Genomic DNA, 26,491 nt, shown 5'->3' on the forward strand with positions numbered 1-26,491 from the left:
GGCCGGGCGCAGTGGCTCAAGCCTGTAATCCCAGCACTTTGGGAGGCCGAGACGGGTGGATCACGAGGTCAGGAGATCGAGACCATCCTGGCTAACACGGTGAAACCCCATCTCTACTAAAAATACAAAAAACTAGCCGGGCGAGGTGGCGGGCGCCTGTAGTCCCAGCTACTCTGGAGGCTGAGGCCGGAGAATGGCATAAACCCGGGAGGCGGAGCTTGCAGTGAGCTGAGATCTGGCCACTGCACTCCAGCCCAGGCGACAGAGCAAGACTCCGTCTCAAAAAAACAACAACAAAAAAAAAATTAACTGGGTGTGGTGGCATGCGCCTGTAGTCCCACGTACTCAGGAGGCTGAGGCAGGAGAATCATTTGAACTCGGGGGTGGAGACTGCAGTGAGCTGAGATTGTGAGATCGCGCCACTGCACTCCAGCCTGGGCAACAGAGCACATGAGACTTCGTCTCAAAAAAAGAAAAAAAGAAAAAAAAGGCTAATCTCTAAATTCCAAAAGGAAACATGATTCTATCAACTGGTTCAGCTGAGAAGAGAAAGACCACTCCAGCCCCTGCCAAGCACTCAACCACCCAGGAGGCACCGGCACCCACCCACAGAGGGTTGGTGACAAAGACTTCAGGCCTGTGGCCAGATGGCCCTGGAGTCCCTGCAGGACCCTGCAGAAAGGGCCGCCGGTGACATCTGTCATCCTGGCCACACTTATGTCTGTGGAAACTGATGGCTATCAGCCTCATAAATGTGATTTCACCAGGTGAGACTCCAGCCCCGGAAGGCACAAGCCAGCAGCCAGAGTCCCTATCCACGGGAAGCAGGGGGCTGGGCCCAGCTAGTCCTTGTCCTCATGGTCAATCCAGGCAGCAGAGAAACTGCGCCAGGCAGCCCTCTGACCTCCCATCACGATGCTGATCCAGAACAATGCACAATGATTCCAACAATGTGTCCACAGAGTGAATTATGAGAAAGTGAACCCATCCTAATACACTGAAGCAACACTTCCAGCACAGAGAGCGTCCAGGGTCTGGCTGCCCGTCCCACCAGGATAGCAGATTCTTTCTCATCCTCTGCAAGCCCCTCGGCCAGCACCCACTCCTCAGCCTCCCTGGGTGAACTAGGAAGGTGGCCAGGGTACAGAAACAGCATTGGGTGTTAAGGCCAGGGACCTGGAGGACCTCGCTTAGTGGCTGGCTCTGAGACCTGGACAAGTCACGTAGCACCCTGGTACCTGTCAGACAGGGTGCCCACCTGCCCGTGCCATCACCTGCCCATGCCATCACCTGCCCGTGCCATCACCTGCCCGTGCCATCACCTGCCCGTGCCATCACCCGCCTGTGTGACCTGAGCTTATGATTCTCTGGGTGTTTGAATCTTGGCCTCCTGACCGGCTGCAGGGGTCCCTGCGATGATTTGGTGGGGCAACTGGAAAGGGCTGTTCTGGTGGCTGTGGGGGGCGGGGTCAGGTGCTCAGAGGGTTCAGGGCAGGAAGAGGGGACTCCCATGGGTGTGCCCAAAGCCAACCTCACCTAGGGCTGAGCTGCCTTGAGGGGAGCCTGTTTTTCTCTCAAAACGCGTAATCCTCTCACCTCTGCACCCCCGTGTCCCTACTAACCACCAGGCCCAGAACATCAGGGCACCACCTCCCCTTTCCAGACACAGGGCCAGGCCCATGGGCTGCAGGATGAGAGTCCTTTGGGTGGGGGACCTTTGTGGCATTACAGGGAGATTCACAACCCAGGAAAATAAAGTTGGAAGAGGCACTATGTCCAGGGGCAGCCAAGTTAAACAACAGTCCCGGCAGCCTATCTCCCCCACGTCCCCACCTGGATTGTTTCAGAACCCTGTGGCGTGGACACCTGCTGTGTCGCATGGTCTCTATCTGTAGTTAGCTCCCACACCCGCCCTGGGATTGAAAACGTGCCCCTGGCTGGGCATGGTGGCTCACGCCTGTAATCCCAGAACTCTGGGAGGCCAAGGAGGGCAGATCACGAGGTCAGGAGACCGAGACCATCCTGGCTAACACGGTGAAACCCCATCTCTACTAAAAATACAAAAAATTAGCCAGGCGTGGTGGCGGGCGCCTGTAGTCTCAGCTACTCAGGAAGCTGAGGCAGGAGAATGGCGTGAACCCATGAGGCGGAGCTTGCAGTGAGCTGAGATGGCACCACTGCATTCCAGCCTGGGTGACAGAGCGAGACTCCGTCTCAAAAAAAAAAAAAAAAAGAAAGAAAGAAAACGTGCCCCTCTTGGGCACCTGCCACTGACTTCACTTCCCCACCCTGCGTCTCCAGGGGAAGGGCACATTCTCCCCCGGACCACATGTGGGGCTGGGGTGCAGACCCAACTTCCCTACTGCTTTGCCTCGAGGCCAGACCATACAGTCCATAGGAGTCAGGCACGGCAGGTACCTCGGTGACGGAGCACTGCACTCAGAGCAGCAGAAACAAATCTGGTGCAGTCAGAAGGCCCAGGTCCCGATGCACTGGTTACCAGCAGCAGACACAGGCATGGCAAACCACAGACAGCAAAAGAGTGCTGGCTGGGCCGGAGCCACTCCAAAGCGCTTCAGAACATGTGGGGCGCCCTTCCCGACTCCCGGCCCCAGCTCGCCATGCTGCCCCCTCCCCACTGGGCTTGCAGGGCACCAACCCTCCCCTCCCTCCTAGGAGATGCCAACTCGCCCGGGACCAGGACAGCCCCAGCCTCCATCTCCAGTCCGGCCCCCCTAGCTCCCCAGGGCAGGACAGATGCCAGGGCCAACTGTCCTGAAACCAAGCTCCGCTTTACCCCTGGACATCTCTGTACCCAAAGCCTCCTGAAACACCTGCCCCCCCACGACCAGAGGTCCCTCACCACCCACACAGGCAATGCTCCTTCCTCTACCAAGGGCCCCCCAGAAGGCCAGAAGCCTCCCCCTACCCCAGCCCTCCTCTGGCCGCTGCCCCCGCCACTGCACAAATGCCAAGGATCCCTGAGCACACCTGGCCCTTCACACCCGTGTGCTTGCATTCCTGCCCTGGCATAGAATGCTCTTTATCATCACCCACCCCAACCCCCCACCCGCCCACTTCCACCTTTCCTTCCACAAAAACAGGGGCAGGGAGGAAGGGCCTGCCAGGCAGGTATGGCCTGTGGGCAGAGCTACGGCAGGTGACAGTGTGGACTCAGGCAGGGAAGGGAGCGCACAGGACACACAGAGCTGGGGCAGGAGCCGGGCCTGGGGCAGCTGGGGAGGGGCTGGTGGGATGCTGGGTATCAAGGCTGGCTCTGCTTGATGGTTAGCCCAGAGGTTCCCACTACCTTATTAAAAATAATGAAAATATGGCCGGGTGAGGTGGCTCACGCTTGTAATCCCAGAACTTTGGGAGGCCGAGGCGGGCGGATCACCTGAGGTCAGGAGTTCAAGACCAGTCTGGCCAACATGGTGAAACCCCGTCTCTACTAAAAAAAAATACAAAAATTAGCCCAGCGTGGAGATGCACACCTGTAATCCTAGCTACTCGGGAGGCTGAAGCAGGAGAATCACTTGAACCCAGGAGGCAGAGGCTGCAGTAAGCTGAGATCCCACCACTGCACTCCAGCCTGGATGACTGAGCGAGACTCCATCTCAAAATAATAAATAAAAATAATGAAAATAGACAAGAGAGGCGGATGCACAGACCCCCAACAGCAGCATAGACCCCAGGCCAAGGACGCATCCCATTCTATGCCCCGGAAGCCCAAATGATGACAAGGGGAAGAGGACTTGGCCCACAAGGCTCCTCCCTTAGAAGGCTGCCCCAACACTGAACATCACTATGGGAAGGACACTGAACGTAGCGCTGGCCCACCCCTGCCCGCCCGCCAGGGGACTCCTGGTAGGCCCTGCGGCAGGAGTTGGGGGGTCCCACCTGCCCTCCCTGTGCGGCAGGCCCAGTGGAGAAGAGGCACTCAGAGACCACCTGCCAAATGGTCAAGAACAACGTCCCTTTCCCTGTCCAGCTGCAGAAACTGGGATGTCTCTCAGAGAGACTGCCTGCAACAAGGGCCACCCGCAAGGAATCTTCTGCTTAACGCGAGGCTCTGGGGAGAAGGAACCAGGCAGGGGAGAATCCCATGATGGTTCATCAGGCCTCAAAATCAGAACTTACGACTTTTTAAACGTTTCAGAACGACTTACCTTTCTGCTACTGGTAAAGGGGAAAGGTCTGCAAATCAAATAACAGTAAACAAGGATTCGATGTTACTTAAGCAAACACGTTATTCTCAAGTATTTGAGAATGGTGTGGATAAAACCAATTCCTTTTATGTTTTTGTTCAAATGCTTTCTTTTTTGAAAGCCTGCATGGAGAGTTCTAATTTAGGTTATGTTGGTGAACAAAAATAATCACAATGTGGGGTTTGTATCTTCTAATTATACAGAATTTAGGACAAAATATTCATGTAAGTGATTCTGGAATACTTTATAAATAGGTCATATAGGCTCTTTTCATTGCCAAAATTCTTGAAACTCAGTGCAGCAGAGTCATTGTCTCCATGTGGAACTGAAAGCAAGGCAGGCAGCCAGCAGCCCCTCCACGATGCCGGCCACAAATCAGCCGACGCCGGGGTTTTTAAAGCCCCTTGCGGAGCTGGTCACCACACAGGTGGGCCACAGAGTTCCGAGACTCTCGGGAGAGAAATCCTGCTTCTGCAGGCACAGAGGATGTGGTTCCTCCCTGATGCAGTCGGAACAGTGAAAACATTCAGGAGAGAAACTGAATCAAGCCCCTCCCAGCTGCGAATGACTGAGTTCACCACACAGCCACAGCAGGGCTTCCTCACCTTTCTCACCATGACTCAGTGCGAACAACTCACTTCATTCTTTCTTTTTTTTTTTTTCGAAACAGGGTCTCCTCCCTCTGTTTTCCCAGGCTGGCTCCAAACGCCTGGGCTCCATGGATCCTTCCTCCTTAGCCTCACAAGAAGCTGGGACCACAGGCACGCGCCACTGCACCCAGCTCTGCTGTTTTTAATCATACAATTAAGTAGTCAATTATTTAAAAATACACACTTGCGCAACTTAAAAGAACCACACTTATTTGTCAATTAAGTCAGCTGGGCTGGTGGCAGTGGCAGTGGGCCTCATTCCCTGGGGCACTCTGGGGGTGTAACCCTATGGGGACTGTGCCCCATCTGTGGCATGACCTAACCCGAGCCCCGGTGGCCCTGCTGAGCTGGGCCTCAGGATGGGGTCTCAACTCCGGTGACATCAACCAACTCTCCTGGAACGTGCCGTGATGCCCTTGACAAGTGTGGGGACCTGGGGGTGAGAGGGAGGGCCTTGCTGCATACAGCTTGCAGGCACAGGAGGGGACACACCAGTCCTGGGCTAGGCCCCAACGTCCCATTGATGCCATGGATGCTTTCTGACTGTCCCTGGGCACGGCTGGGCACAGCTAACTGAGGGGTGCGGGGGGTAGCCTTTCTGGGCTTTTTTTTTTTTTTTTTTTTGAGACAGAGTCTTGCTCTATCACCCAGGCTGGAGTGCAGTGGCTTAATCTCAGCTCACTGCAACCTCCACCCCCCGAGTTCAAGCGATTCTCGTGCCTCAACCTCCAGAGTAGCTGGGATTACCGGTGCCCGCCACCACGCCCGGCTAATTTTTATTTTCATTAGAGATGAGGTTTTGCCATGTTGGCCAGGCTGGTCTCCAACTCCTGACCTCAGGTGATCCACCTGCCTCGGCCTCCCAAAGTGCTGGGATTCCAGGCGTGAGCCACTGCACCCGGCCCGGGGGTGGCCTTTCTGAGGGGTGCAACCTAGGACTTCAGCAATGTCTGTTGGCCTCTGCCTCACAGAGCTTCAGTAAATTAGTCCAAATGAATTCGGTAAATCTGTCCAAACCAACAAACCCCAATTTTCTGATGCAGCCGTAATGTAACTTTTTTGAGACAAGGTCTCACTCTGTCACCCAGGCTGGAGTGCAGGGGTGATCACAGCTCACTGTAGCCTCAATCTCCCAGGCTCAAGCGATCCTCCCACCTCAGCCTCCCAAGGAGCTGGGACTACGACATGCACCACCACACCCAGCTAATGTTTTTTATTTTTAGTAGAGATGGAGTCTCACTATGTTGCCCAGGCTGCTCTCAAACTCCTGAGCTCACGCAGTCCTCCCCCACTCAGCCTCCCAAAGTGCTGGGATTACAGGCATGAGCCTCACTGCACCCAGCCCTGTTAATTTCTGTTAAGTCCCTGATGAGAGAATTTAAGATAAAGAGAGATTTCACTATCACACACTGGACCCCGTGGCTGAGAGGGGAGCGGTTTCCCACCTTAGGCCATTCCAGGGCTCTTGCCTTCTCTGGCTGTTTTTCGGGGTGTGTTTTTTTTTCTTTCTTTTTTTTCTTTTGAGACAGAGTCTCGCTCTATCACCCAGACTGCAGTTGGGTGGTGCCATCTTGGCTTACTGCAATCTCCGCCTCCCAGGTTCGTGCGATTCTCGACCCACAGCCTCCTGAGTAGCTGGGATGACAGCTGCCACCACCATGCTGCTAATTTTTGTATTTTTAGTAGAAACGGGGTTTCACCATGTTGGCCAGGCTGGTCTCGAACTCCTGACCACAGACAATCCACCTGCCTTGGCCTCCCAAAGTGTTGGGATTACAGGTGTGAGCCAGCACGCCTGGCCTCTGGCTGTTTTTAAAAACTAGTAATGTCCATCATCCTTAGCTGTCCTCAGACAACACTGTGGACTCTCCCCCAGTCTCTCTGAGCTCCTCCTCCTCTCACCCATCACGCCCTGGTGGGACCTCTGCTGCTCTCTCCCTCCCCTGTTGACACTCACCTGGGCCCAGCCCAGGTTTCTCCCCTCCCATTCCCCTCCACCAGGCCACCAAACCAGGCCAGTCACGAGCAACCGGCAGACACTAGCTGACCGAGCGTCCACAGCAGCAGCCCAGGCCTGGTCACACACACAGCGGCCCAGGTCACCTCCTCCCTGGGACAGAGCTCCTGGCCAACCCCACCCTCGGGGTTAGTGGAATGCTCACCCATCCCCGGCACCTTCTCAGCTTTCTACCAAGGATCGGCTGGAGGAAGGGCACCGGGAGAGGTACCCAGCACTCCTGAACCCCAGCCACCAGCCATCTTCCCCCAGCTTCCCAATCAAAGCCTCCCACCAAGAGGAGTCAGGCCGAGGGCCATCCATGTGGCCCCAGAGCTGTCACGGCCAGACTCCCAGCTCGGCCCCTCTGGATGCAGGAGGCATGCAGGGCACAGGGCTGTCCAGGCAGCCCAGCAGCTGGTGTAGATGTGGGGGCAGGGCTCTGGACCCCGCAAGGCCAAGGCTTTCCTGACTGTCAGGGCTCTGCTCACCCGGGCCAACAGTGGGCAGGAATCATCCAGACTCAGGGATCCCAACCAGGCCAGGACCCATCCTGTAAGGCTATCGTAGGAGTTACAGGAGACGACAGGTCCTCCCCACCAACACACGCCGCAGGAACTAGGCAGCAAGGAGGGCCAGGCGGGGAGCTGGCTGAAGGGGTAGGGAGAAAGCTGCAGAAAGGGTGTTGACAGGAGGCCTCTCTGAGGGGCTGAGGGAGGGGAGGCAGGCAGGCTGCTACAGAGCAGGGCGGGGGCCGGGGCCAAGGTCCAGGCAGCACAGCAGGCCTAAGGGTGCACACAAAGCAGGTGGGTCACTTAGAAACCTCAGGAGTGGGCTGGGCCGGAAGAGTTAAGGATCCACCCCATGAGGCAGATGAGTGATCTTCTAAAATACTTAAATGAAGCAAACAGAGTGAGACTGGGGGTAGCCACAGGGCATGGGCCCTGCAGGCAGAGCTGGGAACTCGCAGACACCCGCTTACTCATCTGCAGAGCAGGGGCAGCATCGGCCCTTCCAGGGTCACTGCAGGGGTGGCAGCCACCCCCCACATCCCCTGGCCCCAGCAGGTCTTCAGATAATAGGGCCACCCACTCACCTTCTCCCTGGGCAGCCCTCCCCAACCCCACAGACAGCCCAGCCCCACACTGGGCCATCTGCCCTTGGGCCACTGAGGCGCAGCCCTCACACCCAGCACTCCCCCGTATCAGAGCTGCCCCGACGACACCCAGGACTCCCCCCAGGATCCAGAGCTCCCTCTTTAACAAGGCTCCAAGGCTTTTGGGAAGGCAGCAGCAACTGGAGGGACAAGGACACTGGGCCAGGGTCTCCCAACTCCGAAAAGGTCCTCCCTGGAGCACCAGCAGGCTGGGGAGTGTCGCCCACCCAGGTCCCCCCGCCGCCCCTGCTTCTCCCATCGGTACTGACGGAGAACCTGCTGCGTACCCAGCCCTCTGCCCAGTGCCACAGTGACGAGCTGTGGTTGCACTGCCAGGGGCCAGCACTTTACACAGGACCTCTCAAATGTTTACAAGAACTTTGCTATCACCAACCTTACCGTGGGAGGGGGTGGGGGGACGCTGGCAGAGGCCGGGTCACCAGCCCCAGGCCCCACAGCTATGACAGGACCTGGGAAGAAAGGCTTCGGCTCCAGCCCAGCCTGGGCCACATCCAGGCTCTTCCCAGCCCGGACTGATGCCAGTGTCACATGCCCTCCCGAGACCTGCGTCAGGAGAGCCTGAAGACCCCGGGGATGGAGAGGCGAGGCTGGGGCTCCTGGATCAGGCCAGGGAAGGAGGACGGAGGAAAGGGTGGGCACCCCTCAGCTCCAGGAACACTGGTCACCCCTGCCCCCCAACCAGGAACATCTTCAGATCGCTCATGCTCCAAAGGCAGCTGATGGCTAAGACTGTGAGGGACCGGGGTGGGGCCTTTTGAAAGCTTAGAAGGTGGCTGGCCAGAGGCCACAGCTCCCCTTTTGCCCTCTAGAGTGGTTTGACCCACTTCGCAGATCCCAATACGAACGGCACTCACCCGGGGCGGGTGCTCCAACAAGCCAGCCGGGTCTGCCCCGCATCCGCAGAGCTCAGCAGGCCTGCCACCTCCCTGTCCTTGCGTGGCGCTGCCTGGAGGGACGTAAGAGGGACAGGCAGACAGGGACGGAGTTGTGCTGACCTCAGCTCTGCCCCTGCTGCCCTACCGGCTCCTCAGCCATTGGGTTGTGGGGGACACTGGGCAGTCACCAGGGTTACTTGGCTTCTCCCACGCTCCTAGAGTCTGACAGCAGATGGGGTGGCTGGGGGTAAGCCCCCAGGGCCCTCCCAGCCTGAGTCACAGCTCTAGATGTCAGGTTTACAGAGAGACTCTGGGACAGAGCCCCTGAAGGCAGCTCCATGTGGCGCCATCAGGGCTGGGGCTGTCCCAGAGTCTCTCTCTAATCCTGACATCTAGAGCCAAGTAGATACCACCTACTCCCGCCCCGCCTGTGCCCCTCCTGACCAGGCCCTGGCCCCCTGAACCCTCAGGCCTTTTGCCATCCTGTGATGTCAGTGCATCTGCCCAGACGGGGAGAATCAGGAGCCCTGTACCATCTTCCTGCGGCCCTGACCCAACACCTAGGCTTCTGGCGCACACACCTGTTTCACTTCCTCTCCACCAAACATCTGCCACCTCCACTGCTGGGCAGGTCAGGCTCCAGGGGCCAGCAACGACCACCAGTCAATTCCACCTGTTTCAACCCTACCTCAGGCCGGTGCCTCTGGGTCCCTCCCTCCTGTGCTGGGGTTGGCTGAGTGTGCCTGCCTAGGCTCCTCCCACAGGACAGGACAGGACAGGACAGGACAGGACAGGACAGGACAGGACGGAGCCTCGCCCACTGACCCCCATCCAGCCCACTGGCCTTCTGCCCCGGCCTGGGCCGCCTGCCAGGCACGCTGCTGGGGGAGGCCCTCCCCCTCAAGCCTTTGTCAGACTCTGACTATGCCCCTAGTTGGAAGAGAAGGGCTACAGAAAGCAAGCAGTGGACACGAACCTGGGCACTGAAGCTGGAACAGGACCCCAAAGGGCCTCCACCTCCCAGAGCTGATGGCCCGGTGTCCACCTCCCACAGCTGATGGCCCGGTGTCACTCCAGATGGCCGGGCTTTTGGAACAGTCTTCCCCTTCCCATCCCCACACACTTAAACCTGACAGTTTCACTTCTTGGGTGGAGAACTTGTGAAATGACTCACACACCTTGCTGCGGTCCAGCAGCGGTTGGGGACACAACGTCACCTTCTACTCTGGGGCCCCAGATCACTGGCTCATCACAGCCTAGCGGGCACACATGCTCCACAGACCATAGGGCCTCCAGTCTTGTGGGGTCCACTCCCGCTGTCAGTTGAGCATTCCCTCCGGGCAGGGCATAATCCACTTTGCCAGGGTTCTGTGGCAAACAAGAGCCATGAGGCACAGAGCGGGCTGAGAAAGCATGCAAGGAAGTACGCGATCATCAGCACGGGCTTTGTCCAGCACCATGGGCTAGTCACGGTCAGGTTCTTCCCGGGTGAGAGGCTGGGTTCTGGGACACTGACAGGGTGTGGGGGTTGCTTCAGACTTTTAAACGCCAAACTCCCCACCCAGGGGCCAAGGTCTACACACACCTTCCTACCTCTGCCCATCCAGGTCCAAGTGCCCCCGGAGCTGCAGGGCCTCAGCTCCCTCTTTATCAGCTGCAGGGCAGGAAGACAGAGGACCCTGTAGGCCGTCACTGCTCAGGCCAGGCTCACCCTAGGGCCGCTTTCCCCAGCATACAGGTAGGGGTTCCCCCCAGCTCATGTCCCAGCAGGGGCAGCAGCCAGTTGCCCTGAGAAGCTGAGACCCCCCCAGCAATTCAGCCACGCCAGAGCTCTGGGTGCAGTGGGATACCTGGCTCCTTTGTCTGACCCCTGAAGGCCCTCATCTCTGTGCTATGGGGCTAGGCCTGCCTGTGACCCCCACGTTTCCCCAACTCTATGGAATGTGTCTAAGGAAGCAGGTGGAATTGGCCTGGCTCCCTCAGTCTGAGGCCTAGAGCAGAGCCTGGGGAGCCAGGGCTGCCCTGGGCTGGGGAGGGGAGGGGAAACAGAGGAGGGGACAGAGCTCCACTGGGCCAGCGTCACCCAGCAAATGCCTCTGACCATTGCACCAGACTGAGCCAGCCCACAAATCTCAACCTGGAAAGCAGGAAAGAACCAATGGGACCCAGCAAGTACAGGAGTAGGGCACGCAGGGCAGTGGGGAGGAGCCAGGGCGAGTAGGGAGACAAGGTCAGCGGGAAGGCAGGCGGCTGGCCCCAGGCAGGAGCATAGGCAGGCGAGTGGACCACCCCCTAAGCTGCATTCCCAGGAATACCAGCATCCCCCGCCCAGGGCAGCCCTGGCTCCTCGGGCTCTGCTCTAGGCCCCAGACTCAGGGAGCCAGGCCAATTCCACCTGCTTCCTTAGACACACTCCATAGGGTTGGGGAAATGTGGGGGTCACGGGCAGGCCTAGCCCCATAGCACAGAGATGAGGGCCTTCAGGGGGCGGACAGAGGAGCCAGGTATCCCACTGCACCCAACACGTGGCTGGAACCCCAGTCCTGGCCCCAAAAGAGCTGCAGGGACATGCTGGTTGGGTCTCCGGGAGCCCTGCACAGAGGCTGGCCTTTAACAAGCTGACCTGAGAGGCCGGTCCCAAGCCGTCCTCACTCCTATGTCCTCAAACTCCTGTGCCCCTCCCTCATTGCTCCAGGGAACCCTCCTTGTCGCTCCCTCCCCAGCAGAGGCTCTCTTTACCTTTCCACCTCGCAGAGGCTCCCTCCCACCACGTGTGCCCTGAAGGTAGAAGCATCACTCAGATGCCCAGGACAGGTGATAAGAAGCCAGAACTCCTCGTGGGACCACGAACACAAGGGTAAAAGTCTTGTATTCCAGGCAAGGGCCTTGGGGTGCTGCGACTGGAGGCTTCCTGGATCTAGGGCCGAAGTTGACCCAACATCAAGAAAACAAGACAGGCAGCTGGGCACGGTGGCTCATGCCTGCAATCCCAGCACTTTGGGAGGCCAAGTCAGGTGGATCACCTGAGGCCGGGAGTTTGAGACCAGCCTAACCAACATGGAGAAACCCCATCTCTACTAAAAATACAGAATTACCTGGGCGTTGTGGTGCGTGCCTATAATCCCAGCTACTTGGGAGGCTGAGGCAGGAGAATCACCTGAACCTGGCAGGTGGAGGTTGCAATAAGCTGCGATCGCACCATTGCACTCCAGCCTGGGTAACAAGAGCGAAACTCCATCTCAAAAAAAAAAAAAAGACAGGCTCCACTCAGATCCCAAAAATGCTGCCTGGAAACCACCACCGACAAACCAGCAGACGGGGAGTGACTGCCTGATTCTCTGTCTTCCCAAAACTTCTGCAAGAGACCGACGCAGTCCTGCATGAAAGACGCTTAACAGAAAGGCCAGCAAATGCGACTCTGTAGATCTTTTCAAAGGCCGTCCCCTGCCAGGGTGGCAAGTTCAGAGGCGGAGAGGGGACAGACCTGGCCAGGATGGAGTCGGAGATTTGTCTGAGCTCTAAAGCATCCCGCCGGCAGCCTTTCTCCTCCTTGCCCGAGGAGGCCAGACTCCGGGATGCATTCTAAGTCAGTCCCACTTTCACGTCTCAAAGCAATGCCAAGCCAGTGCCTGTCCCTGCAGGGCCGGGCTGACTAAGCACAGCAGGGAAGTCCCTGGTTCTTCTGCAGCCTCCCTCCCCTCTTCCCTCTAAGTCATGGAACCAGGTTGGGGAGGCGGCGGCCCCTCCCCAGCCCCAGCCAGCCAGCCGTGCTGCGACAGCCAAGGGATAGGAAACTGTTTTCCAAGAGGTCCCACTAACAACTCCAGTCCCACTATGCAGCCACACCGGGATAAAGCAGATGGGTGGCAAGCGGTGGGAGTCTGGCTTCCTGCTGCTTGAATAGACACGAATGGATCAGCAAGAAAGGAGACGAGAAAGATCCATGCAGGAAACGGATCAGAGTTCATCAGCAGCGCGAACTCACGCTTCACTCAATACAGGTACAGGAGGCTACATGCGGACACAGGCAGAGGCATGTACATACCTGTGCGTCAGCTCACGCATGCTTTTCCTTGCTGTCAGCCGAGAGGGCCTAGAAGCAATGACACCCCAGTACTGACAAGTGCACCTGCTACCTGGATCCTGGTTTCCGATTTCCCCCTCCAACAAAAGGAACCCGGGCTCCCTGGAGAAGGAGCTGACTCTAAGCCTGGGCAGGGAATGGACAAGCTGAGCCTGGAGCATCTCGTAGGGCCAGAAAGTGAGGAAGGACTCACACCACCCACCGTGAAGGGGTACGTCCAGGGAGTCCGACAGCCAGCACTGGAACAAGTCAGCAAACAAAATAACGGCATTCCGCAGAGACCCAGCGGATTAAATGAGTATCCACGAACCCACACGGATAAGTAAACAGCTGCATAAACTGATAAATGAGGAGAAGAGACAGACCCCCCTGCAGAAGAAGGCCACATCAGTGACACAGTCACTCCGCCCTCAAGGAGGCGGGCGTGACTCCTCAGACCTTAATTGTGGCTGGCTGTAGTGACCTCCTCCCAAAGGCAACAGTCCTGGAGGAAGGAAATCCAAGAACTGCTATGAAGATGCCTGAGAAGCACACCTCAGCCGGGTGGCCAAGCCAGCACCAGCAGCCGCGGGCCACATCGACGCTGTGCGCCTGGCGTGATTTGGTAAGAGGGCACTGCGCCTCTGCGGCCTTACTCCCGCTAAGCCGGCGCCCCAGTCTCACCACGAGAAACGCATCCAAATTCCAACAGAGGAATTCCAATTGTCCAAACAGACAAATTCCAATGGATGGAGATCCCACAACTTACCTACTATTTCTTAAGACTGTCAGAGTTATCAAAACTAAGAAAACTCTGAGAAGCCGTCACAGCAAAGAGGAGCTTACAGAGACACGACAGCTAGATGTCATCTGGGACCCGAGATGCAGTCTTGGAACAGAAAAAGGACATTAGGTAAAAGCTAATGAATCTGAACAAACTATGTACTTTGGCTACTGATAAGGTATCAATATCAGTCCCTGGATGGTAAAAAACCTATCACACTAATGTGAGATGCTAATCACCAAACAAACTGCAATGGTTGGTAGGGATAATTTAGAAACTCTGGATTATCTCTGCAATTTTTCTTTTTTTTTTTTTTGAGACGGAGTCTCGCTCTGTCACCCAGGCGGGAGTGCAAGTGGCCAGATCTCAGCTCACTGCAAGTCGCCTCCCGGGTTCCGCCATTCTCCTGCCTCAGCCTTTCCCGAGTAGCTGGGACTACAGGCGGCCGCCACTCGCCCGGCTATTTTTTGTATTTTTAGTAGAAGACGGGGTTTCCACCTTTAGCCAGGGATGGTTTTTATCTCCTTGACCGTCGTGATCCGCCCGTCCTCGGCCTCCCAAAAGGGCTGGGATTTTACAGGCTTGGACCACCCGCCACCCGGCCTACGAATTTTTCTATAGTCTAAAACAGTTTTAAAAAATAGAGTTGGCTGGGTGTGCGGTGGCTCACACCTATAATCCCAGCACTTTGGGAGGCCAAGGCAGGTGGATCACCTGAGATCGTGAATTTGAGACCAGCCTGACCAACATGGTGAAATCCCGTCTCTACTAAAAATACAAAATTAGCCAGGCATGGTGGTGCACGCCTGTAATCCCAGCTAGTCAGGAGGCTGAGGCAGGAGAATCACTTGAACCTGGGAGGCAGAGGTTGCAGTGAGTTGAGATCATGCCATTGCACTCCAGCCTGGGCAACAAGAGCGAAACTCCATCTCAAAAAAAAAAAAGAAGAGAGAGAGAAAGGTGGTGGCCAGGGGTGGGGAGGAAGGGTCCAGGGAGTGCCTAAAGTATCTAGAAGGCCCAGGTTCCTGTTTGGGTTTCGACTGCGGTGATGGTTGCACAATTTGCTGAATGTACTAAAAGTCCGTGAACTGTGCACTTTAAATGAGTGTGTTGTATGGTGCGTGAATTACACCTCAATAAAGATGCTGGCAAACACACCTCAGCCAGGTGGCCAAGGTCAACACCAAGAGTGGAGAACAAACAACTTCATTCCCAGCCTGGCCCCTGGCCCTACCTCACTCCACAGCCCAGCTCAGCCCCAAGCCAGGGTCCCAGGATACCAGGCACCATGAAGTACCACTCCAGGTCGCTGGACATGAGCAGAGACCCCTAACTTCAGGAGCCCACCTTCTAGAAGGGAAGCATGGTAAACAGTAGACAAACCAGAACCTCCAGAAGAGGAGAGCAGTGACAGCAGACGCATGGCTGGGGCATCCACAGGAGGCCTCCCTGGCGAGGGGACATGGAGCAGAGAGGTCCCAGGAATGGCCCGCAGGGGAACCGACCAAGAGAGGCTGAGTCACTTCCTGGGGACTCCTAACTGATGGCTGCCCAGCATTCAGCTTCTCCCACTACAGCTTCGCGGGAGTTTGGTAGCATGGGCTCCCGAGCAGAGTTTCTTGTCCCCCCTGTTCCCCAGGGACAAGTAACAATTCACGCAGCACAGAGCTTCACAGTTTTCCAGCACCCCCACGCTCTGCCTCTCAGACCTCACTTCACAGAGGGCACTGACTCAGCCACTACCAAGTGCATCCCAGAAGCCCTCGCTGCTCGACCACCCATGGCCTCCCCACCCAGCCCCACCCAGCCCCAGCCAAGGCCCCACCCAGCCCCAGCCAAGGCTCCAGCCTGTTCCTCAGCAGACCTGCTTCCTCTAGAGAAGTGGCAGCCAGGTCTCTCCACCCACCTGGGCCTCCCTGTGGGAGGCGGTGCAGACACAGCCACCTCAGGCCAGAGCCAGCTCTCAAGCTCTGGCTTCTATACCCTAGGCCAAGGCCCTCGTTTACAAGTGACCAAACTGAGGCCCAGAGAGGTTAGGTGTCTTGCCCAAGAACACACAGCAGCAAGATCAAGCATGCTCTCCACCCAATCCCTGTGCATATAGGGCTTGGGTTAAAAGCACCTCCCATCGGTCCAAACCCACCTCTACCACACAGCAACCTGTGGCCCTGGGCAAGTTGCTGAACGGTTCTGTGCCAGGGCTTCCTCCTGTGTGAAATGCAGCTAACAAGAGCACCTACTGCCAGTTGTTACGAAAATAAATCGTGTATGACGCTTAGAGGGCTATCTGGCCGCGAGGAGGACATGCTATCCACATGTTGCTATTTATTGCATGTTTGACAGCAAAGAGAGAAGTCTCATCACGACTTTAAGTTTATTGCTGATATTTCTCTCACAAAATCCCTCTTAGAAAAGGATTATTCGGAAGGCAGAAAGGCTGCAATGTTTATGAGCATAGCCTTCAGAGCAAATCCCAGCCCTGCTCGGGAACAAACTGGGGACTTAGGCAAGCTGCACTGCCTCCCCGTGCCTCAGTTTCCTCATCTGTAAAATGGGGTGAAGTTGTATGCTCTGAGGACTTTGTTGAGACAATTCGTGTAAAACACTCGGCGCAGGCCTGCTGTGCAGAATGAGTGATTTCTATTACTATTACGAATGTTTTCGATACTTCTTGCCTTTCCTGTGTAACCACAGGGGACTTGAATCACAGGGTTTAAACATAATCACAACCCTAGCTTACAACTCAAACGCCAAACAATCGGAACAGTAGCCCTGCAGAGGGGACTGTCATTAGTGGCGAATTACCAGCCCAAAGTGTCCGCCCAGGCCTCTGCCACATGCCGAGACACCAAAGGCAAAACAACAGGGCTTTCTCCAATTAGGGAAACACGCATTTTCTTTTCTCTCTTTTTTTTTTTGAGATGTAGTTTCGCTCTTATTGCCCAGGCTGGACTGCAATGGAGAGATCTCGGCTCACCACAACCTCCGCCTCCCAGGTTCAAGCAATTCTCCTGCCTCAGCCTCCAGAGTAGCTGGGATGACAGACATGTGTCAACACACCCGGCTAATTTTTTGTATTTTTAGTAAACGCAGGGGCTTCTCCATGTTGGTCAGGCTGGTCTCGAATTCCCAACCTCAGGTGATCCGCCCGCCTCAGACTCCCAAAGTGCTGGGATTACAGGTGGGAGCCACTGCGCCCGTCAAAACCCATATTCTCTTGCGCCATCTCCGTCTCTAAGAGAGTCTGAGTGACCTGCCTTTAAGTTCTCAAGTTAAACTATTACATTTCCCCAGCAGCCAAGGGCTCCAAGCAGGTGACAGGCTGGCCTGGGCCCCACCCGCTGGGCTGGGTTAGGCCTGTGACACTCTGTTCGCATAACTGTCCCCTTGGGAGATCCAGGCCTCCTCCCAGACCCCCCAGCCACACCTGATGGTGGAGGACTTGAACTTTTACTTCTTTACAAGCAGTATTTTCAGACCATTGCTGTGCCACCAAAAGCCAAAGAAAAGGCTTCTAAACCCACCATGGTGCCAAAGAGACCCCAAGCCAGCCTGCGGGATGCCCAAACCAGAGGACTTTGAAAGCACTGTGAGTGGTCCACTCGGCCTCGGAGGCGCCCAGCAGATGACCATCTCCAAGCCAGGCAAGAGACGCCGCTTCCCAGCGAGCACCTCTGCCTTCCGCCTGTTACTTACTAAGCCCGGCCACAGCTTCTCTCCCTCAATTCACTGCCAATTTCTGTCAGAGCAGGGATGCTCTGCCACACACCCCAACACTGTCCCTGCTGCCCCGGGCTTTCTGCAGAGACGGTCTCCTTTCCCCTAAAGAGGCCAGGCAGCAGCCTCTTGGGCCGCCTTGCAGGGGAGGAGGCAGGAACTTAGGCAAGGGGTGACCAGGCCACCCAGCCAGCTCCTGGCGTCTTCCCTCCCAGCCAGCACACACCCACACCAACAGGAGTTCCGTAAATACCCCCACTGTGGCCACTAGGCAAGGCAGGAGCCCCCAAACCTGACACACAGAGGCCCACATACGGGGAAGCCTCCCCAGCTCCCTGAGAAGGGGCAGCCTCCTAAAATGAGCCCCTGACCGGAGCCCCATCATGACAGGACTGGAGCCCCACTGTCAAACAACGCCCAGTAGATTTGGCTACCGGAGAGAAATACCCAAACAGAGAAACATGGGGAGCTGGAAGCAGGCTTCATGTGGCCCCCAGGGAGGGGAGGGGGTACACGGATGGCACAGTCACTAACACGGATCACACCACGGGACCATCGGGGCCCCAGGTTCTCCCATAAAAGGGTTGTCACCAGGAGCCATCAGGTGGGGTGCTGCTGTTTCTGTAACATCTATAACATTACTCTGACACTCTTTCCAAAGAGAAAACAGGCTTCAGGCTGGCAGCCCTCCCTGACAGCAAAGGCTCACTGGACTCCAAAAACACTTGGTTTTCATTGAGCCTGAACCACTGTTCTATTCCACAGCAGAAACGGTGATTCAGGAAAACCGGCTCTGATTCTCCTCCCTCGTTTTCTAGTTAGTGAAGGTGAAGCCCCAGACAGCAGAGAGCGAGGATTACCCGACGCCGACGCAGGGCTCCACAGATAAGAGGAGGGTACCAAGGGGAAGCCCTGGAAGGCCAGTGGCTTGGAGAGAGACCACCTGGTTCTTTCCCGGTGAAGGGTCCTCCACCTCCCTCAGCAGGAGACCCAGAACAAACAGCCTCCCAGGGCCATATGGAAGCACACCACAACTCTGACACTTTCCCGTGCAGTCTCCAGGAAATGGCTCTCCAGAGTGCAAGACAGATCACAGGACAGGCCCAACCTGCCCCCAGGCTGCACGGCTGGGACAGCCGCACTCCACACATCAGCCACAGGGGCAGCTGAGAAGAAAGAGCAACCGAGCAGAGAGCTGGTGGCCCACTGAGACCCCAGGAGCCTAACTTCCCAGGCTCCAGGACCAAGGTGCATCTCCCTGTGAGCCCAGCATTGTGAGGACTATGCAGCTTGGAGGTCCCTGCCCTGGGACCACAAAGTGCTGCAGACGGGTCCACACCGCCACCAAGGCAGGAGGAAGGCGAGACAGGCAGGGCCCCTTTCCTGGGCCAGGCAGGGGTCTTCGGAGGGGTCTGCAGCAGGAAGGAGGGTCAGGGTTACTGAGGTAACTCATCTGGGGAGTCCCAGCTAAGAAGAGGGGAACGTAGTTTCACCCTAGTACAGGGCAGGGGCAGCCACTGAACACGCTCCCTGGCCAGACTGTGTATCCCCAAATGGGCCGACACAAAAGTCAGGCAAACAGACCAGACTTCAGGCTCAGCCACAGCGCCCGGGACAGAGGCCATGACTGACCTCCTAAACCCATTCTGAACCCCAAGCCAGGGCGAGCCCAGCCTGAGGGAGGCCCACGTCACCTCATTCAATCCTCTTACCTGCCCCTGCCCACTTGCTAGTGAGGAAACTGAGGTCCAGGAGGCTCACTACCTTGCCCAAGGTCACAGAGCAGGAGGGTGAGGGAGGCAAGTCCCAGACTCCTCTCTGGAGCACTGCCCTCGACTTCTGAGGCAACAGAGCCCTGACCCTGACCTCCCTCCCAGGCCCAGCCCCAAAGCCAGCACCAGGGCAGGGCTGCACTGGGCTGGGACTCAGGCACCTCCTTTTTGGCGTGTAGGAGAGACACCTCTGGATTTTCTCCCTAACCCACACAAGGCAGGCAAGAAGGGAACCCCCATACTGCAAAAGGTCTCCCCAAACCGAACCTTTCCTACCTCAGGAGATGCAGGGTTGGCAACAGTCGAAAAAGTGGACTTGGTTCTGGGGGGTCACACTCAGGTCCCAGGCCCCGGGGCACTGCTGCACCTTCTGCCACACAGCCAACAGGGCAGGGGCACCAGCCCACCCAGCTAGGGACAAACTGGCTCTCCTCCCTCCCTTGTCCAGGGCCTGGCAGGGGTGCACGCCCTGCTCTGGACCTGTACTCAGGCCTGAGTTGCCACACTGCATCCCACGTTCTGGTAGGCGCACGGGCCTGGGCTCCAGCCAAGGTGGCAGCCCGCCCCAGCAGAGCCCCATGAACTCAACATCCCGAACAAAGAGAGAGGAGACAGCAGAAAGTGGGGTGCACGGAGGGGGCAAGCGCCCACAACTTTTTGGCGAGGTCGTCTGTAGGGAAGCAGGGGCTGGGGCGCCCTCCTCCTCTCCGGTCCCACCCGGGAGCGGGTCGGCAGGACGACATTGGCGGGCCCGGGCCGATCCCGTCCCCTCCAGTGGCCCAGCGTCAGTGACACCGGTCCGGCGACCCCCACCCCAGTCCGGGTCCCGCAACCCCGGGATGCCCTCATCTCCCCCGGCCGACGGGCAGAACCCGGACCTGCCGCCGCCGGTGCCCACGGGGTCTGCCGTGACGCGCGGGACCCGGGGCGTGTGCGGGGCGCGCCCGCGCAGGGCCCTGCTCGGAGGGTCTCAGGCTCGGGCCCCGGCGGCCGGCAGGGCAGCGCACGCCCGACGTGCGCCGCCGTAGGGACCGCCACCCCCCCAAACCCATCCAACCGCCCACGAAGGCCGAGCGTGGCCAGCGCGCCCGGCACACCAGGTCGGCGAGGACGTCGGGGTCCGCGCCGTCCCGCTTACTCTGAGCGGGATCGGGGTGTCCCACTCTTCATCACCCGCCGCTGGCGCCCCCTCCCCGGCCGCCGGCGCCGCTACACCTACGCCCGCCGGGAGCCCGCGGCGGCCGGGCTAGCGGAGAGGAGGCGGCCCGCGCAGGTCCGGCACGAGGCGCGAGCCGGGCGCCGCGCCACCGGCTCGCCGCGCTCGCGTTCCGCTACGCGGCCGTCCTGGCGCCCCCCGCGCCCGTTGCGCAGCCAGGCCGCCCCCGCCGCCGCCCGGCCTTAAGGGCGCGCCCGCCACCGCCCCGCACCCCGCGGCAGCCGAGTCGGCGTCCCGCTGGGGGCACGCGCCTGCCCTGGTGCGGTTACGCGCGCAGCCGAGCTCCCCGCGTCCCGCGGCGCTGGCCTCTCGTCCTTGCGGCTGCCCACGTGCGCCCCCCGCTCGCACCACCGCGCACGCGCGGCCACCGCGCGGCCACGGCCACGCCGTCCCCGCGCTTGCCACGGCGGACGCCACGGGCTCACCCGCGCACGAGCACGCACGCTGCTGTGGCCTCGCCCGAGCCCCGCGGGACCGCCCGCCGCTCCGGAGCTAGGTCAGGGACTGCGCTGCCACGGGAGACCCGCGTCCCGGGAGGAAGTGCCTTTCCCCGACCGCCACGCGGGGCCGGGCCTGGGCCTGTAGCCCGCGCTGGACAGGACGCAGTACGAACCCTGCTAAACTCGCGCCAGTACCTGGTGCGCCCACCCCAGGGTGCCCGGGGTGCTGTTTGTCCCCAGGATCCGGACCTCTGGGCCCACCCTTTCTCCGAATCTCACCCACACCCCTCCATCTCCCCAGGCACTACCTGCGGGGCAGAACATCCCTAGAGGGGACCCACTCTAAGCACACCTGTCTCCGGGTTCCGGACCCTCCAGAAGAAACCAGCCACCACGAGGCTTTAAGGCTGCCTAGCTCACAGGAGAGTGCTCAGTGAAGGGGCAGAGGGGATGGCCCTGCAGAACCCTAGGTTTAGGGGACCCGCTTTAGCGTCTTACCCAGGAGGATGGTTGCGGGGAGCTGGGGTGGGAGGGTGGAGGAGAACCATAGTGGAGAAAATACACAAGGCCTGGAGGCTGTTTTTGCCCAGCCCTCTCTGCCTCCCCCTCCCCAGGCTGGGTCCTCTGTGCTCTGCCCTGCCCTTCCTGTGTCTCTTGCCTGCCCCAGTGACCTGCCCTCAACTCACTGACCTTGGGAGTCCTACAGGCATCTCCAACCTTTCAATCCAAAGACTCCAGACCTGGATCCGCCCTCCCCACTTCCTCAAAGGGCCCCAGCTCAAGTGAACCTGAAGCTCCTTGCGGCCAGATTCAGGGTCTCTCTTTGATCCTCCTCCAGGTCCAGCCCTGGTGGACCTGGGTTAGAGGCGGGCACTCAGGTGAGCTGTACTTTTCCAATGCTCAGGTTCCCGGCTGCAGAACTGCAGGACCCAGTGATTTCAGGGTAAAGGATCCAGCACTTCCGCAAGGCTGCCTGTGCAGCCTCCGAAGGCAGCATGGGGTGCAATGGCGCGCTGTCTGCAGGACCGTCTCTTCCTAGGATGGCGGAGATGACTAATTTGTGCCTAGAGCCCCCATCCAGCACAGGGCCTGACCGCCTGACTTCTCTGGCTCCCCCTCCCCGCTGCCCAAACCCTCCAGGCTTTCCTGCCTTATCTCTGTCCTCCAGGGAAACAGGACTTGTTTTTCCCAAACACAAGCTCTACTTTCCTGCCTCCGCTCCCTGCTCTGGTCATATCCTCCCAGGGGTACCTGCCCTACACTAACTCTACCCAGCCTCCCAGGCCTAGCTCCAGAGCTACCCACTCCAGGAAGCTCTCCTGAGCCAACCTGTTCAGAAATGATCCCAGACTCCCACCTGCCAAGGCTCTGGGGTAGGGCGGGGACCCTTAGGGCACCTCCTGCCTCAGCACCGAGACCATATTTTAATCATTTCCATTGTTGACTGTGCTCCTTCCTGCCTCCTCTCTCCCCCGACAGCCCAGGTGAGCTGCTCCTGGGAGCAAAGGCCCAGAGCTTTCCTGTGCGAGTCTCTCGCTGCTGTCCCCACATCTCAAGACCTTGGCCAGGCTATGTGTCATCGTCAGGGTCATTTTGTACACAAATGACTCAGTCAAGCCCCAAAGGCAACCTGTTTGTGCAGGTGCAGCAGTGGCAGTCTCTCTGCCAGCAGGACACCTGCTCCTCATCACTTCTCATCTCTGAACCTCTCTGCTTCTCCTTGTGGAGACAAAGCCTCCGTCCTCAGAGCAGCAATCCCAAAGAGAGACCCCCTCCGGCCCCGCACCCTTCCAGCAAGTCTCCTGGAAGGATTCTCATCAGCCCCACTTGGTCGTGTGTCACGTTTGAGCCAAGGGGACTGCAGGAGCGGAGGCAAGGGTGCTGTGACCAGCAGTGCCATCTGAACCACTGGGGCTGGGGCAGGCAGTGCCCCAACAGAAAAGGGGCTGCAGCAGACAGCATGGCGCAGAGCAAGCGCCCGAGGAATGTTCATTTCGTGAACAGCCAGGATTAGGAGTGAGCAGGCAGGAGCCGAAGGGAACCAGACGAGAGCGCCCAGCATGCCTAGCCCCTCATATCCAGCCCACACTCCAGACATTTGCTGGGTGCCCAGTCCCTGCTCGGTAGGGGCGCAAAACTGGTGCGGTGCAGAGAGTCAGACAGAGCCCCTGCCTGGTGGACAGGCATGGACCACACACCCCACAAAGGTCGACACTTGATATTGCGTGGTGCCCACCACCCTGCTCCGTGGCTCTTCACAGCCATCCTATTAGCCCATTTACAGAGCAGCATTTATGGCTGAATTGTGTCCCCCCAAAAATTCATCTGTTGAAGTCCTGACTCCCATACCTCCCAATGTGACTGCATTTGGAGATAGCGTCCTTAAAGAGGCGATGAAGGTAAATGAGGCCCTCAGGGTGGGCCCTAACCCAACAGCACATGTGTCCTCATAAAAGGAGAAGATGGGGACATGGACACACACAGAGGGGAGATCGCGTGAGGACACGGAGAGAAGGCAGCATCTACACTCCCAGGAGTGAGGCCTCAGGAGGAACCAGCCCTGCAGACGCATTGATCTCAGACTTTCAGTCTCTGGAAGAATGAGGAAATGAATCTCTGTTGTGTAAGTCGCCTGTCTGTGGTGTTGGTTACACCAGCTCTAGCAAACTCATACAAGGGCACAGGATCAGAGTGGCTGCCAGACCCTGAGGGTCACGTAGCTGGGGATGGCAAAGCCCACTCCCCCCTCCTTTGCTCAAAGCAGAACCGGACACAGGGATGGTGGGGCAGGACTGCCCCGAGTGGGCACGGCAGAGCCCTGAGCTTGATGGGTGCCGTGGGAAGGAGGCTTGGAGCCTGCTCACACCAGGGGCCAGTGGGGCCCTCAGACCCCTGCCTCCCGGCCTCAGAGCCTTGAGTGGAATCAGAGGCAAGGTGACAGGACTCAAGAGGAACCAATGACAAGTGGAAGCAGGGGTCTCCATATAGCCTGACACCCCCGCACCGTCCACTGGCTCTTCAAGGCCATCCTGTTACGTTTGTCTGTGGCCAAAAAAAGGCATGGAAATAAGTCGGTGAGTGGCAGGGGCGTGGCAGGGGCAGGCCAACCTGAGTTCACATCCCAGCCCCTCCTCACATTCTGAGATGGGACCTGGCACCAAGCAAGTGCACCTGGAAGGTTCGTACCTTGGCGTGTAGAATCCAGGCTGTCATTCCACACACACACACAACCACATATTTTATTACACGGGACGCCAAGGCACAGAGGGTTCAGGAACCTGCCTGGGGCCACCAAGGAGAGACAGGAAGAAAGCACTCCAAGCCCTGGGGTGCACAGACTCTGGGTTCCAGGCCATTCCCCACGTCACCTCGTCACCACCCCCGAGAGATGGCAGCACCTGGCACCAAATGGCACTGGGAAGTGCCGGCGGTTGCTATTTTCATCCTGATTAGGGGAGAAGGGGTGGGGCCAGGGCTAGGGAGGAAGGCCCCTGGATCTGGAGTGGTGAGAGGTTTGGGCGAAGAGTCCCAGGCTGGGAGTCAGGGTTCCTGTAGGAGACCGAACAGAGCAGCAGCTGGTGGCTCTCAGCTCTGGCCCAGAGATGGCGGTGTCCCAGCCAGACAGCTGAGGGGCCAGTCCCACTCCTCAACAGTCAGGGCTCCCAGGAGGCGGCCTCACCCTTACCTTTGCTGGCACCACTCCTGGCACCGGCTTGCTGCCAGGAGTCGTGGGAAGGTGGTGCTTCCTTAACCCCTCCTGAGCTGACACCTGCCTCCCACCCCTGAAAATTCCAGGAGCTAAAAGAGTTTTCGCTCTCAGATGCATCTGAGTCCTTGTGCCCTGGCATGGGAGGGTCAGCGGGCAGTACACCCCCCAGTCTCCCCTGCTACAGGCATGTGGGAGACACCCCATAAGGGTCATGACTGGGAGAAGGGATCCAGGACAACCTCATCTTTTCTTTTCTTTTTTTTTTTTTTTTTTTTTGAGACAAAATCTTGCTCTGTCACCGAAGCTGGAGTGCAGTGGCTCAATCTTGGCTCACTGCAACCTCTGCCTTTGAGCAATTCTCCTGCCTCAGCCTTCCCAGTAGCTGGGACCACAGGCATGTGCCGCCATGCCTGACTAATTTTGTATTTTAGTAAAGAGGGGTTTCACAATATTGGGCAGGCTGGTCTTGAACTCCTGACCTCAGGTGATCCACCTGCCTCAGCCTCCCGAAGTGCTGGGATTACAGGCCTGAGCCACTGTGTCCAGCCAACCTCATCTTTTTTAGAGAATCGAACTGAGGCTGAGAGCACCCCAAGGACAAACTTATCCTGACCTTTCCTTGGTGCCAGGCCCTATGCTGTTGACATGTGGCAGGGAGGAACACTCAAGATGGTCTCTGGCCTCAGGGAGCTTCTTATCCAACAGAGAGACAGAGGCAGGCAGGCAATGAAGTCACAGTGTGGTCAATGATGAGACAGAGAGCCGCAGAAGGCTGGGGAGGGCTTCCTGGAGGTGGTGATACTCCAAGAGAGGCCAAGGAGTGACCAGAGGTTAACTAGGATAAGATAGTAGGAAGAGGATTCCAGGCAGAGGGAAGAGCATATGCAAAGGCCTGGTGGGAAGAGAGAGCTCCACTTGCTCTGTTTAGCTGGGAAAAGGACAGCCCATATCCCAGGGCAGGAAGGAGCCATGGCCGGGTTTCAAGCAGAAACAACAGGATCCCATCAGTGCTTCACGTAGAGAAAGGCTTCTGGGTGTAGACTGGAGGCCTCTGGGTAATAAGCAGATGGGAGGGGGTGCTATGCTTTGAATATTTGTGTTATATGTAAAATGTTTAGAAACAGAATGCTTGTTCCCTGGTGCTGCAAAGAACATAAAGCACTCAACAGAAATTTAATTATCTCAGCAAGGTCATTTTTACTTTGTGCAGAAAGGGTGCTCATTGCAGATGGAACAATGGCGAGAGCACACCCGAACAAAGGAGGGAAGCAATTTTTATCCTTTATGTAGTTTGTCCCTGCTCCTGTGTCCTGTCTCTATTGGCTGGAGCCAGATCTCACAATCTACACTACAACCCGATTGGCTAACAGTTTAAAACTTTTCGCCGGGCGCGGTGGCTCAAGCCTGTAATCCCAGCACTTTGGGAGGCCGAGACGGGCGGATCACGAGGTCAGGAGATCGAGACCATCCTGGCTAACACGGTGAAACCCCGTTGCTACTAAAAATACAAAAAACTAGCCGGGCGAGGTGGCGGCGCCTGTAGTCCCAGCTAATGTAGTCCCAGCTACTTGGGAGGCTGAGGCAGGAGAATGGCGTGAACCCGGGAGGCGGAGCTTGCAGTGAGCTGAGAACCGGCCACTGCATTCCAGCCTGGGCGACAGAGCGAGACTCCGTCTCAAAAAAAAAAAAAAACTTTTCTAAAAAGGTAAAAGTAACGGCAAAACAAAGGCAAAGAGGAAGTTGCTTATGCTAAACAGGGAAGGCACATAGGCTGCAATCTGGAGCGCGCCCGTGAGCAGGTCCAGCACAAATATCTTGGTTAAGGTACAAGGACATAGAGTGTAGTACGTGCCTGTGAGCATGTTTAACATCATCTACATAGGA

At 57.7% G+C, this 26,491-nt stretch overlaps 1 protein-coding gene across 3 annotated transcripts in view; it reads right to left on the minus strand.

Annotated features, from left to right (window-relative positions):
• The window catches only part of GRAMD4 (GRAM domain containing 4), a 112,737-nt gene extending 90,781 nt beyond the window's left edge, over positions 1–21,956 (minus strand). For 2 of the 3 annotated variants that reach the window (XM_017850809.1, XM_017850806.1), the window contains exon 1: positions 21,589–21,649. In XM_017850809.1, the coding sequence (XP_017706298.1) occupies positions 21,589–21,608 (20 nt within the window). In that variant the 5' untranslated portion in view covers positions 21,609–21,649. Of the gene's footprint in view, positions 1–21,588; positions 21,650–21,686 lie in introns of those variants that run through there. The other variant, XM_017850808.1, reaches the window with a different exon arrangement.
• Positions 21,957–26,491: the final 4,535 nt, after the last annotated feature.

Source organism: Rhinopithecus bieti, unplaced genomic scaffold (assembly GCF_001698545.2).
Source record: "Rhinopithecus bieti isolate Rb0 unplaced genomic scaffold, ASM169854v2 scaffold_32081, whole genome shotgun sequence".
In the NCBI taxonomy this organism is placed as follows: Eukaryota; Metazoa; Chordata; class Mammalia; order Primates; family Cercopithecidae; genus Rhinopithecus; species Rhinopithecus bieti.